Raw genomic sequence first — 12,656 nt, 5'->3', positions numbered from 1 at the left:
GGGGGCCGGCTGAGCCACCACCCTGCCTGGCACCTGGTTGCCTCTCGTGGCTTGTCCTCACTAGTTCAGGATCGAAAAGACAAGCTTCTGTCACTGTAATTCTGCGCGTTTGCGAAGGAAACCAACTATACAATCTGCGCCGACATAGTTATTCTACTTTTGAGAGCGAAAACCCCAATTGATCAGTTGTTAATCACTGACTCAGTTACCCTTCGTTGCGGCGCAGTGTCCGTTTCATGTATCTCGTCACAATCCAATTGAAGCCTTTACGGTGGTGACGATGATGGGGATTGTCTAAGGCTGGCATTTGGCCAACCTTTTTTCCCACGACTTTTCCGCTTTTGCGCGCACGTGTGGTAGGTAATTCCCATCATGGATGTTTCGAAACTAGGGAGGCTTGTTATCTATCTCACTATTCCCAATTGCGCGCTACAATGGGGGCCGTTTTTCAAGAGTTTGCTCATGGTGGTATTTTTCCATTTCGATATTGCCTGCTTTAATGTCTGTCTACGGCTTTGCGAAGGCTAGGATGTTTCTGAATTAAGATAAATAAAGCTGTAGCCCTCTTCTTAAGGCTCGAATTTTTTAGTATCATCAACAGTTTCTCGATTATTGAGTCAAGTCTTCAGTCTCAACTATCTATTATCCTGGTAACAGGTTTGGATTATACCAACTACTGTCATCAACCACAGCCAACCAAACAAACAACCAACTCTCTCCAGATCCAACAACTTATAACCAACAATATGCCTTCTTCTTCACCTGTTACCAACCCGTAAGTAAACAAGCCATGAACCCACTCGATTCGCATTAATTAATCATGAACCAACCAGGTCTTACAGCAACAACGGATACAGCAACAGCAACAGCTCTGGTGGCTCAACTTACACAGGTGGTCAGGGCACCTCTACTGGTGCCATGCTGAGCCAGTGGGCCACAACTCGAGACAGAACAGAGAATTTCTACGTCACAGGCGAAAGGACAGGTCGGGGAGCCATGGCAGGCATGGATGTGACTCAAAAATTTGATAACTACTTCAACAGAAGTAGATGAATTGTTTTGGTATCGGCTGGATTGGCACTGTAACAATAGGATTGTGGCTGTGGAATTAGCGTGGCGTCGGTCATAGAATTGGAGTCCTCTTTGAGGTTTCGCTTTGGGCTTTGTATAACAGAACAGAACTTTGGTATTTTTTTCTTCTCTTTCTCTTCTTTTTCCACCTATAGAAAAAGCTCTTTTCAATATTATTCTCATTACTTACTCATGTACTACTTCACAGTGAACAGGATTGATTCAATTATAGAGATATCCTTGAAAACCCACATGATTTCCACAACGCAAGAACAAGAGCTGCACTTATATCTTAGGATACAAAAACAAATAGCCTAAGAAGCCTAATCTAAGTAGCAGAAGTTAACCTAATAATTTTGTCTCGTGTGCTTCCAGTGGCCCGTTTTTCTAATATCACAGGCGAAAATGCGCTGGTGTGTAGGCAGCCTTTTATTGTTCATGCAGAACGGGCATAGACGGGGGATAATTGTACGGCCTGCTGAAGCGCCTGTGTATCTGACAGTTGAAATGAGAGGTTTGTCATCCTCTGAATGTTGTTGGGCATGGGGCCGCCATTCGTACGGCTTGATAAGCCACGTCTGATAAAAGGGACAAAAAGTAACTTCGGGTGTTCTTGTGGTTACTACCTTGTGAGCAGTCCACATATGAGCAAGTTGTTCGCTTTAATCCTTGAACTCTGGTCCATCGCGGTTGATCCGGCCACCTTCGGGGGGACTTGTACATCCCTGGAAGAAACAAGACAATACCCATTGACCTATACTATCCTTTTTCCTCATGGTACGCACATGAGATCTCATATGCTCTCCTTTCTCCTTCATAGTGTCAAAAGTCTTGTTGCATAAGACGAACTTGTGGAATTGGTCGCCATGCCCACATAATTGATACTCGTAATGCCGATTAAGGGGAGAAAGCTTTTTTGAAACTCGAGCGCTCTTTGTGGGGATTCCTTTCTAGAGCATGCTTGTGTATGATAATAGTTGTGATGCGCGCTGTTTAAATATTCACCATAGAACCTGCAAGTGTAAGTGCCACTCAAGGGTTCCCGTCTGGGGGTAAGCTAATCAATAGGATGGGTGATACCGAACCACTTGATCATACAGGCTGAATGCGCTTCTGGGTTGCTGTGTAGGAGCTGCTTCACACCGTCTGAGGATAGTGATAGGCCAGAGGGTACCGGAACAAATAGCCTAAGACGTATGGTCTAAGTAGCATTAACTGACCTACTGATTTCGTCCTTTATGCTTCCAGCGGCCCATTTCTCGAATACCCTGGGGATAGGAGAGCATCGGCACTGCGGTTCAGAAGGATACTTCCCCGTGGTAAGGCTGAAGTTTGGTCTGAACCACGGAGCATAGATGGGAAGTCGATTGTAGAAGTTTTCGACTGGTAGTACTTTGCATAAGCATTACTTCCTGGGTTGTGACCCATGAGGAAGCATCGCATGTCATCACTGACATTCATTGCGAGAACGTATGCGGCACCACGGCGTAAGCAGTAACCCGTAAACTTGGTTCCAATACCATCGTGCTGGCCCAGTCGGGTAATCCAAGGGAATAAATCAATAATTTGGATGGCATCCCCCGTCAATCTGTGTTGGACTATCCTTCTGAGGACCGGGACTTGGAGCATATCTTGGTTGAGTTGGATGCGGTGGCTAGTCTCGGCCATACCGGGAGGAAACCTGAGTGTTGATAGATCTCTCCACGTCTCAATACCATCACCAAGGACATTGTTGTGTAGCGCAGTATGGATAAGGAGACGCAGTGTATCCTCTAGTGCCATAGACCATTAATGACTGTTAAACGTTGGCTTCATGGCCCACGCTGTTTTGCTTATAGCATGCTTCTCCGGGTGCTGAAGTGCGATGTCCGGTCCAAGGTCCGAGATGTAGCCGATGGGTGGTGTAGACTATTTGCAAGGCTGTTTCAAAATCACTAGACGGCATGCAAATGTCGATTGATCTGGCTCGGATCGAGTATGAGATAAAGGCGGCCTCACAAGTAGGGTATGGCAGAAGATGGTGGCCATGGGGAGAACGACGAAGTGGGACAGAGTAAAGAAACAGGATATAGCACGCATAAAATTATTCGGGAAAGGATGTAGATTTGGTCCTTGTTCTAGGCATTTGTTGCTTGAATGTTGGAGAGAAGAATTGGCAGAATGGAGAGGGGAGGTGGAAGGTAAAGGAAGGAAGGTAGTAAAGAGACCTAGGGGGCACTGGATACTTCTTTATATTGCGAAACAAAAATACTCGTCTTAGGGTCATTCACTATCAAACAACTGCCAACTTCTGACTTCATTTTTACATCACTAAACGCATATTTACATATCCTCACGTTACAAACGCAGCCAGCCACCCCCTCCATTTTACAGAGATAAAGTCAGAAGGGACTCACTATCACTTCATATATCATTTTCTCCATGGCCGGCTTGGCCTAATACGAAAATAGTGATGGTTTTATCTGTTTAATAAGTTGAGAGCTTCTGAAGTGTCATATAACTGTGGTGTGGGATATTGATGATGTGCCTTTCTTATAACAGGACATAAGGCAGCAGTAGCATCTTAATACCATTCGTCATCGCAGCGCATATTCTTTAGTTTATTTGGTTTAAAGATGATGCTTTTAGACAATGAGCTTTAGGTGTAGACTAAAGGCGGATCAATTCCGCGTGTTGATGATCTTATCTTATCAGCTCAGAAAATCTCCCAAATTTTCTCTTTTTCCTAGACGAAGTTCAAAGGGACCAACCATCCCCACCCTCCCGCTTAAACACCACATCAACATCAGGCGCAATGGTCAAACGAAAGGTCGCCGCGCTCGAGAAGATCGATGCCGATTTGTATGTCAACCACGATTCTATCTTTGCTTTTTTATAACAGCAGCTAATACCTTCTATAGCGCTGCTCTTCAGCAGAAAATCCGTCGCGATCCCAGATCTTACAAGGAAGAATTCTTGAAGCAATTGGAACAATATGAGGCTCAGCGCGAGATATTTCTCGTCTCTCCCTCCACCGCAAGCGCCGATTCCGTCGAGTCTTTCCACAACATTATCGATCTAATCGCTCACGTCGCCGATTGCTACAAGGAAGAGACCGCAACCTTCCCCGATGATCTCAAGGAGATTCTTACACAGCATCATGTCGTTCTACACCCTGATTTGCGCGAGAAGATTGTCGGAAGTCTGGTCCTGCTCCGAAGAAAGGAAGTCATCGACTCAACGAGCGTCCTTACCACTCTCTTCCCCATTCTCGTGTCTTCGCCTTCCAAGACTTTGCGTGAAACTCTTTTCCAGAAGATTTTGGCCGATCTTCGAAACTCAAACACCAAATCGATTAACCACCCTCTCAACCGTACCGTACAGACCGTCCTTTACAACCTCGTCACTGCCGACCGAGATTCTCCCCGAGCTATCTGGGCCATCAAGCTCACTCGTGAGATGTGGAAGCGACAGTTCTGGACCGATGCGAAGCCCGTAGATGTCATGAAGGAAGCCTGTCTATCGAACAATGAAAAGGTCGTCGTTGGCGCCGTTCGCTTCTTCCTCGGTGGAGACAAGGAAAGAGAAGAGCTTGAGGACGAGAGCAGTGATGAAGAGGTTGATCTGAGCCAAGTCAAGCATCAAATGGGCATAAACAAAAAGACTAAGAAGTCGAAGAAGGCTTACGACAGGGCTGTTGACAAGGTCAAGCGTTCTGAGCGTAAGAAGAACAAGCCTCATCCCCTCAACTTTTCAGCTCTGCATCTCCTTCACGATCCCCAGAGCTTTGCTGAGGAGCTCTTCTCAAAACATCTACAAAACACAAAGGCGAAGCTGTCTCTTGACACAAAGATCCTAGTGACACAATTGGTTACCCGACTTGTTGGTCTGCACAAGCTCACCATCGTGGCGCTCTATTCCTGGTTCATCAAGTTCCTTACTCCCAAGCAACACTCAGTCACATCATTCCTGGCTTCCTTGGCTCAGGCTGTTCACAACCTTGTGCCTCCGGATGTTCTGGAGCCTTTGCTCACAAAGATTGCAAATGAGTTCGTCTCTGAAGCTTCAGCCGCCGAGGTTGCGGCTGCTGGTCTCAACTCGATTCGCGAGATTTGTGCTCGTCAGCCCCTGGCCATGTCTGATACGCTATTACAAGATTTGGTTCAATACCGAAAGAGTAAGGATAAGGGTGTCATGATGGCTGCCAAGGGTCTTTTGTCACTGTACCGAGAGGTCGGTGCCGAGCTTTTGAAGAAGCGAGACCGTGGCAAGAATGCCACCATCAACCTGAAGTCTGGTATTCAGGCTCAGCGCAAGTTCGGTGAGGAGGAGGCCGGTGGCATTGAGGGTCTGGATCTTTTGGAGAAGTGGAAGGAGGAGGAAAAGAAGAAGAAGCGACTCGCTATGGGTCTTCCTGAGGATGCTGCGACTGACGAGGAAGAGGAAAACAAAGATGACGAATGGGAGATCGGCTCTGATGATAGCAGTGACTCTGGCGAGTGGATCAACGTCTATCACTCATCCGACGAGGAGGACGACGATGATGAGCCCGCATCAAAGAAGCAAAAGACAGAAGCAGATATCGCCGCGGACGAAAGGGCCAAGAAGGCTCTTGAGGAGAAGGAAGCTGAGATTGACCGCATCTCCAAGCTCGCCACAACAACCGTCCTTACACCGGCTGATCTCGCCAAGCTCCAAGAACTTCGAATGTCCTCTCAAGTCGACAAGGCTCTTGGCAGCCGCCGCAAGCGCCAGAAGGAGCTTGAAGACCGCCATCGCGACGACGGTCTCACAGCTGAGCAGATCGAGGCACCCGCTCGCCTGCGCAAGCTCACCAAGGAAGAGCGTGCCGAGCTTGCCAAGGAGGGCAAGCCGGACAGAGACGAGCACAAGTCTACACAGGCGATCCGCAAGTCCAAGATGCAGGCTCAGGGCAAGAGTACTAGCAACAGAGAAAAGGCACGCAACAAGAACATCTTCATGACGATGGGCAAGGCGAAGAGCAAGAACAAGAGGAGTTTGATTGAGACGAGAAAGGTTCTCACAAGGCACATTACCAGAAGTACTAGAGGTGGAAGAAGAGCAAACGGAACTTAAGGGGTTTTTCTTTAGAGAACTATTTAGAGATGGAATCACTTGTGCTATTGACACAGCGTATTAAAATAAAGGCTTCATTTTCTCTTTTATATACTTGGTTTTGCATATCTCAACAGGCTTGTTGTCTTGTTTTTGCTTACCATGATTCTTCCTGTGGTGTATGTTAATGGGGTTTCCTTTTTTTGCTCTTTATCGACTCTAGTTGATTTATACACGAGAAAGACTCTTAAAGCTAGTGATTGATATAGGTTATCTGGATAATCCATCGTTGATCGTCAACCGGTTAAATCGACAGAATAGGATGAGTATGACAGCCATCAATCCATCTCCACTACGAAAGGAAGGATATAGATAATAGTAAAATGCTACGTAGTAGTGATTGGCACAGAAATTACCCGAATAAGCAGGCGGATTCAATTATCATGCATGTAATTGAAGGGATCAAAAGCGTGCCTATCATGAGGTTGCTTTGATGCGTTTAGGTTTCATTCACTGTTTCAATTTCCCCGCATATAAAGTAGTCGTCAACTTTGTTGGTTCTGGGAAGTCGAATCATAAGTAGTTTAATTGCCGAGGTGTAGTACCGATTTACAATGCATTTGCCGTCTTGAGCTTGTCTTGTAAGAATTGAGTAAGACATGGATATCCTGGTCAAAGGTGAAGACTAAACGTTTGACTGAAGTCTGAGATAAGCCATTATTGAAGTTAATCTCACTGCATATCTCTCATAGTTACCCTCCTATTCGGCTTATCATTGCAGCGATAGTTAGTAGCTAAACTAGAAAACCTGATTCATGTTCTTTAATATAGATCGTCAATCTTCTAACCAAGTCAGGTTCGCTTCCCCGCAATCCCCAGGTTTCTTCTTCTCCAACCTTTTTATCCCCCATGGGGTTACAGCGGGAAGGATTGTATCAGGGAATATGACTTGACAATCGTTCGTTGCTTCTATGACGGTCAAAGTGTCACCCCTTAGGCCTTGGTCTTGGTCTTGCCTCGGGTCGGGTTTGCACCAACCGAATGCTAACTTAGCTCTGATGAGGGGACTGGCTGATCAAATAATAGTCATTCTTTCCCCTTTCCCTTGCTCTGACTTGCATTCTCCTCCTTTTCCCCTCAGATTATTTCCCAAACTCTCACCAAAACATATGATACGCTCAACTTCATCATAATCTTTCATCATGGGCGTTAAGCAGTTCTTTAAAGACCGCCCTCTCAAGGTCAAAGATAGCAAAGTTACTAAAGCAGCTGAACTCACCTTGCGAGAATCCATCTGGCCCATCGCTCTCGTTACAGTTCTCTTCTTCCTTTGGGGTTTCAGTTATGGCCTCCTCGACACGCTGAACAAGCATTTCCAAAAGGTCCTCGATATTGATCGTGCTCGATCTGCTGGACTTCAAGCTGCGTATTTTGGGTATGTCTTGGTCTATCACGTCCATTCTATTTATACTAATTGATATCCAAGTGCCTATCCTCTTGCTTCGCTGGGACACGCTGCGTGGATTCTTCGTCATTATTCGTACAAGGCAGTTTTCATCTGGGGTCTCTGCTTATACGCTATCGGCGCATTGATCGCTATCCCTTGCATCAAAGCCAAATCTTTTTCTGGATTTTGCATGTCCATTTTCATCATTGGTAACGGACTTGGTTCGCTTGAGACAGCTGCCAACCCCTTCATCACTGGTATGTTAAGCCATCTTATAGCACATACAGACTCTAACGTGAACAGTCTGTGGTCCTCCTCGATACTCGGAAATCCGTATCAACATCTCCCAAGCCTTTAATGGCATTGGCACCGTCATCGCTCCTGTGCTAGGTTCATATGTCTTCTTCAACAACCTCGATGATGAAGAAGCATTGGCCAACGTGCAGTGGGTATATCTGTCCATTGCTGTCTTCGTCTTGATCCTGGCTTGTCTCTTTTACACCTCCAAAATCCCTGAAATCACCGATGCTGGTATGTCTGCGCCCAACTACTTACCAAGGTCATACTAACAACTCCCAGATATGGCATTCCAAGCTCAAGAAACCCATTCAAAGGCCGACGAGAAACCATTCATCAAGCAATACAAGCTCTTCCATGCATCCTTTGCTCAGTTCTGCTATACGGGCGCTCAAGTTGCCATTGCGAGTTTCTTCATCAACTACGCCGTCGAGTTGCGCCCCAACACGTCAGAATCTGTAGGAGCAAAGCTCTTTGCCGGCGCGCAAGCAGCCTTCACAGTTGGCCGGTTCTTCGGAACCTTTCTGATGAAGTTCATTAAGCCCAGAAAGGTGTTTCTGGTGTTCCTAGTCATGTGTATCGTCTTCATCGGCCCGCCAATTGTTCATCACGGCAACGCCGGTATTGCGTGTCTCTACATCGTTCTCTTTTTTGAGTCCATCTGTTTTCCGACTATTGTGGCGCTCGGTATGAGAGGTCTTGGACGACACACCAAGCGAGGCAGTGGCTTCATCATTGCTGGTGTTATCGGCGGTGCTTGTGTTCCTCCTCTGACAGGAGCTGTGGCTGATATGCATGATATGGGAATCTCCATGGTCGTCCCCATGATCTTCTTTGTGGCGGCTTTGTCGTATCCCATTGCTGTCAACTTTGTTCCGGCTTACAAGAACGTCGTGGATGTCTTTTACGAGGCGGATATTGGTATTGGCGATCGAACTCTTGATGAGGAGAAGATTCAAGGTGGACATGTCGAAGAGAAGGGCGAATTACCAGCTGCTCGTTAGTTTACATCATATTGATAGTGGCATCGTATATAAATAGTGCAACGTTACAGAAGCAATTGTGTGTAAAAATAAGGCTGAGTGAAATTATCCAGGTCGAACTTGACTCTCAAGTGGAATCTCCTCCATGACCCTGCTACTGCCACTTTTAGTGTTGCATGTTAGAAGAGACTTGGTATTCCTGGCTTGAGGTTTTGTTCAAATTTTTGTCACATAAGATCGCATCCAGTTGCAAGTTTATACATGTATTGTTGTAAGAATCAAGTGGAGACGGATATCACACGGTTTCTTGGTCGGTCAGGTAAATGAAGTCATCAAGTTGGTATATTATCTATCATATTTTCCCAAACGCCTTTTGTTCGTCAAACCAATCATAAGATTTCCATCGCATAGCATCTAACTCCAGTTGGGAGCGTTGGTGATGAAAGCCATCAAAATTCCTGAAATCAGACCAGCTGTAGGAACAGTGATGAACCAACCCATGTAGATCCAGGCGACCATGCGCCAGTTGATAGCTCGCCAGTCACCGTTGCAGAGACCAACACCGACAATAGCACCAGTGATACACTGAGTGGTAGAGACGGGGAGCTTGAGACGGGTGGCCAAGACAACAGTAATGACAGAGCCGAGCTCGATGGAGAAACCACGGGCAGGGGACATGAGGGTGACTCGGTTACCCAAGTTGCGCATGATGTTGTATCCATATGTCCAGAGACCGAGGACAATACCAGCACCACCGAAAGCGAGAATCCAGACAGGGACCTCAGACTTGTCAGGGATGACACCCTCTTGCCAGATCTGGTAGATGGTGGCGTAAGGACCGATGGCGTTGGCAATATCGTTGGCACCGTGGACGAAAGAGGCAGAAGCAGCAGTCATGATCTGGAGGAAAGTGTAGAGGAACTCAGTTCGGTTGTCAAAGTGCTCAGCGCGGGCGTGGATCTCCTCGACGTCACCGGCGACAACAGACTTTTCACCCTGAGAACCGACAATGTCCTTATCGACACCGTGGAGGATAACGAACTTGAAGGCCCACCACATCCAGGCACCGGTGTACCAGGGCTTGTTGGGCTTGGGGCCGATCATGGACTTGTGCGCGTAGGGGTTCTCAACCTCGGGCTCCTCAGTGGCACTCTCGGTAGCGACCTTCTTGCCGTTGCCAGTCTCGAGATCCTCGGCAAGGGCAGCATCGCGGGCATTGCGACGCTCTTCAAGCTCCTCACGGGTAAGATGGCCTTCGTAGAAGTTGCGGACGACACCCTGGAAGTTGTCGGGGGTAGGGGGGACAGGACCTCGGCGGAGGAGGAAAGGACCCTGGAGGATATGGTAGGACTTGAGCTGCCAGTCCTCCTTGATAACGATACGGTACAGCCAAGGAACAAGGAAGATGGCCATGAGAAGACCCCAACCAGCACCAGTAGCGACGATGACACCAGGGATTTGTTGCTCGGTGAGATTGACCTCGTAAGAACCACCCTTCCAGAGAAGAAGCATGACAATGAGCGAGGCAGTGAGCCAGAAGTAGAAGGGGACAAGGATAAGACCCTTGATGGCGGGACTTTTGCGGAGGAGGACGGCGTATTTTGTGAAGAGGAAGATGGCGGCACCGAAGATACCAGAGAGCATGGGAGCGATGATCCAAGCGAGGAAGACCTGTGAGAATACATGTTAGTGAGTTGATTTAGAAGTGAGACAGAACATGGATACTAACCTGGACAACACCCTTCTGGATGTCAACGCTGCCTTGTTCGTTGTAGCCAACCCAGGTAATACCCTTGCCACCAAGAGCACCAATACCCATACCGAGGACACCACCAAGGATAGAGTGAGTGGTGGAAACGGGGAAGCCAAGACGGGTAGCCATGGTAAGGTAACTAGCAGAAGCAATGACAGCGCAAACCATGCCCAGCATGAGAAGAGCAGGACTATCATCGAAAGCCGAGACATCGACAATCTGTGTTCGGATGGTGTCGGCGACTCGACCACCAACACCGAGAGCACCAGTGAACTCCATGATACTGGCACCGATCATGGCCTGGAAGTAGCTGATGGACCGCGAGGACACGGATGAGGCCCAAGAGTTGGCGACATCGTTGGCACCAATGTTCCAGGCGTCGAGGAAGGCAAAGATTGTGCCTACCGCAAACAGGTAGTCGTACTGAGCGAAGACTGCCATTGTTGCGTTTGGGGGAAAGACTTTGCAATAATGGAGTATTCAAAAGAAGCGGAGGGAGAATGTGTTTGTGAGAGGGATCTGAAGAGGAGAAGAGGACATGGCTAGGCGAGAAGATGGGATAGTTATATACAAGCCAGAAGCGTGGGTTAAAGCGGTATAATCGGTATGCTATCTTTGAACTACTCACACGCCCCTCCGATGGAGACCCAAAAAAAAAAGAGAGAGAAAAGTGCCATCGCCAAGAAACTGAAGAAAAAGAGGTGCCGGGATGGTGCTTGACAGGGACTTGCCACAGAGTCGTTGAACGCCAAGAGTTTGGATCAACAGGGACTGGACCGAGTATTTAAATAGGCATCTCGGTCGAGCAATATGCATATGTAACCATGTTATAGTTATAGAGTATAGGATAAATCATGGCCGTCTTGATGTTGTTCTAATTGTCGTGAAGCTGTTTACTATCATCTCGATGCGTTCTCGCCATGTCTCGCCTCGGCGAAAACGTCGTTCACAAGCGGATACCAGAAAACGGATTAAGCTTGTTATTGCTCCGCCTAAAAACCTAAGTCAAGTTAACCTTGTTTCCGTTCTCCACGGCTAGAGCCACATAGACTAAGCGTCGCAGCTCTGTAACTCGGGGGCTGTCGATCACGTTTTCTGTTGGGCTGTTCTCAGTGGCACAAGGGAGCGACGGTGGGTTGATCGATGACCGTTTGAGGATATGGAGCACGCGACACTCGAAGGGAATAACAGGGGCGACTAAGAGGGTGAAGCACGACACATTTCCTAGTTGGTCACCGAAAGGAAAAATACGATGAAGGCGGCAGTGCTGATATTACTAGGATTAGGGCTACTGTATGCCAAGCTGTAGGTGCAAGTCTGGCCTACCTAGCCAGGCCAAGCTGTTGACCAAGAGCTTGTCTGTCTTGCAGTCTTCGCTAGAAGAGCCGAGAGAGGGTCTGGGCGTTTCTCTGTTTATTCTTCAGAAAGTCAGACTATGAATATCCTGACCAATTCATAGAGTTAGCATGATGATATCACCACGGACCAACTCGGCTACTAAAGACCAACACTATACTGAAACCTCATCCTGTAGATCAACTCACCGAGCAAAAACACACGAGGGACCATCTAGAAGCTGAGGTTCGTCAAGGACACGCGAGCAATACCCCCATTCGGCCAAAGCTTCCAACAGATAAAAAGCCGACCAATCAAACAGGTACCATGCGTTCAAACACTCGACGTTGTAGCAGGGATAAAACAAAAAAGAAAGATGGAGAAGAAGGGACCCGCAACTCTATCGTGGATAAAGCCAAGGAGCTTATCCCCTTTTGTTTTGAAGGTGCGGGTATTGTCCGAGAGATGTGACGCTTTCAACCAATAACATGTCTAGATCTTCACACGTGTGAGACGTCAATGCAAGATTGGCTACTGGAGCCTCAAAAGTCGTGTTCCCCGACTTGTTCTGTTTCCAAGGGTTGGGGAGCAGTACGTATTGTCAACTTCTGGAGGCGTGGGGGACGTCTTTTCGTCGGTATCCAAAAAGAGTTTTATCACCCTCGGATATATGGTCTGTGAGGCAGCTTTCCAATGGTGATAGTCATGCATGCAA

The 12,656-nt window shown here is 47.5% G+C and overlaps 5 protein-coding genes across 5 annotated transcripts; 3 read left to right on the top strand and 2 right to left on the bottom strand.

Moving 5' to 3' along the window:
* Window positions 1-746: 746 nt before the first annotated feature.
* EDB82DRAFT_520939 (uncharacterized protein) lies at window positions 747-1,053 on the top strand (the record flags this gene model as incomplete). The annotated part of the gene is made up of 2 exons (XM_025729960.1): window positions 747-775; window positions 834-1,053. 2 exons carry the CDS (start codon window positions 747-749, stop codon window positions 1,051-1,053), a joined length of 249 nt encoding a protein of 82 aa, XP_025589133.1.
* Window positions 1,054-2,006: 953 nt separating this feature from the next.
* Window positions 2,007-2,970, bottom strand: EDB82DRAFT_63020 (uncharacterized protein). Its single transcript, XM_065610021.1, has 2 exons — window positions 2,292-2,970; window positions 2,007-2,084 (listed from the first exon to the last, which is right to left on the bottom strand). Exon 1 carries the CDS (start codon window positions 2,851-2,853, stop codon window positions 2,308-2,310), a length of 546 nt encoding a protein of 181 aa, XP_065465689.1. The 5' UTR covers window positions 2,854-2,970; the 3' UTR covers window positions 2,007-2,084; window positions 2,292-2,307.
* An 841-nt stretch (window positions 2,971-3,811) lies between these two features.
* Window positions 3,812-6,218, top strand: EDB82DRAFT_533203 (SDA1-domain-containing protein). The gene is made up of 2 exons (XM_025729962.2): window positions 3,812-3,912; window positions 3,972-6,218. Exons 1-2 carry the CDS (start codon window positions 3,866-3,868, stop codon window positions 6,145-6,147), a joined length of 2,223 nt encoding a protein of 740 aa, XP_025589135.1. The 5' UTR covers window positions 3,812-3,865; the 3' UTR covers window positions 6,148-6,218.
* A 1,110-nt stretch (window positions 6,219-7,328) lies between these two features.
* Window positions 7,329-8,874, top strand: EDB82DRAFT_425922 (major facilitator superfamily domain-containing protein; the record flags this gene model as incomplete). The annotated part of the gene is made up of 4 exons (XM_025729963.1): window positions 7,329-7,561; window positions 7,613-7,830; window positions 7,877-8,104; window positions 8,153-8,874. 4 exons carry the CDS (start codon window positions 7,329-7,331, stop codon window positions 8,872-8,874), a joined length of 1,401 nt encoding a protein of 466 aa, XP_025589136.1.
* A 303-nt stretch (window positions 8,875-9,177) lies between these two features.
* On the bottom strand, window positions 9,178-11,493 carry EDB82DRAFT_488334 (phosphate transporter). The gene is made up of 2 exons (XM_025729964.2): window positions 10,583-11,493; window positions 9,178-10,524 (listed from the first exon to the last, which is right to left on the bottom strand). Exons 1-2 carry the CDS (start codon window positions 11,045-11,047, stop codon window positions 9,268-9,270), a joined length of 1,722 nt encoding a protein of 573 aa, XP_025589137.1. The 5' UTR covers window positions 11,048-11,493; the 3' UTR covers window positions 9,178-9,267.
* Between the last annotated feature and the right edge of the window lie 1,163 nt (window positions 11,494-12,656).

This window comes from Fusarium venenatum (genome assembly GCF_020744135.1).
Source record: "Fusarium venenatum strain MPI-CAGE-CH-0201 chromosome Unknown EDB82scaffold_1, whole genome shotgun sequence".
NCBI classification, from domain to species: Eukaryota; Fungi; Ascomycota; class Sordariomycetes; order Hypocreales; family Nectriaceae; genus Fusarium; species Fusarium venenatum.
The sequence above is the reverse complement of the archived record's forward strand: the minus strand, read 5'-3'. Positions and strand labels throughout refer to the sequence as shown.

Coding starts and splice junctions, on each gene's coding strand:
- EDB82DRAFT_63020 (XM_065610021.1), bottom strand. CDS start 2,853: ATGGCACTAGAGGATACACTGCGTCTCCTTATCCATACTGCGCTACAC.
- EDB82DRAFT_533203 (XM_025729962.2), top strand. CDS start 3,866: ATGGTCAAACGAAAGGTCGCCGCGCTCGAGAAGATCGATGCCGATTT. Junction 3,913..3,971: donor GAGAAGATCGATGCCGATTT/GTATGTCAACCA, acceptor TACCTTCTATAG/CGCTGCTCTTCAGCAGAAAA.
- EDB82DRAFT_488334 (XM_025729964.2), bottom strand. CDS start 11,047: ATGGCAGTCTTCGCTCAGTACGACTACCTGTTTGCGGTAGGCACAATC. Junction 10,525..10,582: donor TCCAGAAGGGTGTTGTCCAG/GTTAGTATCCAT, acceptor GTATTCTCACAG/GTCTTCCTCGCTTGGATCAT.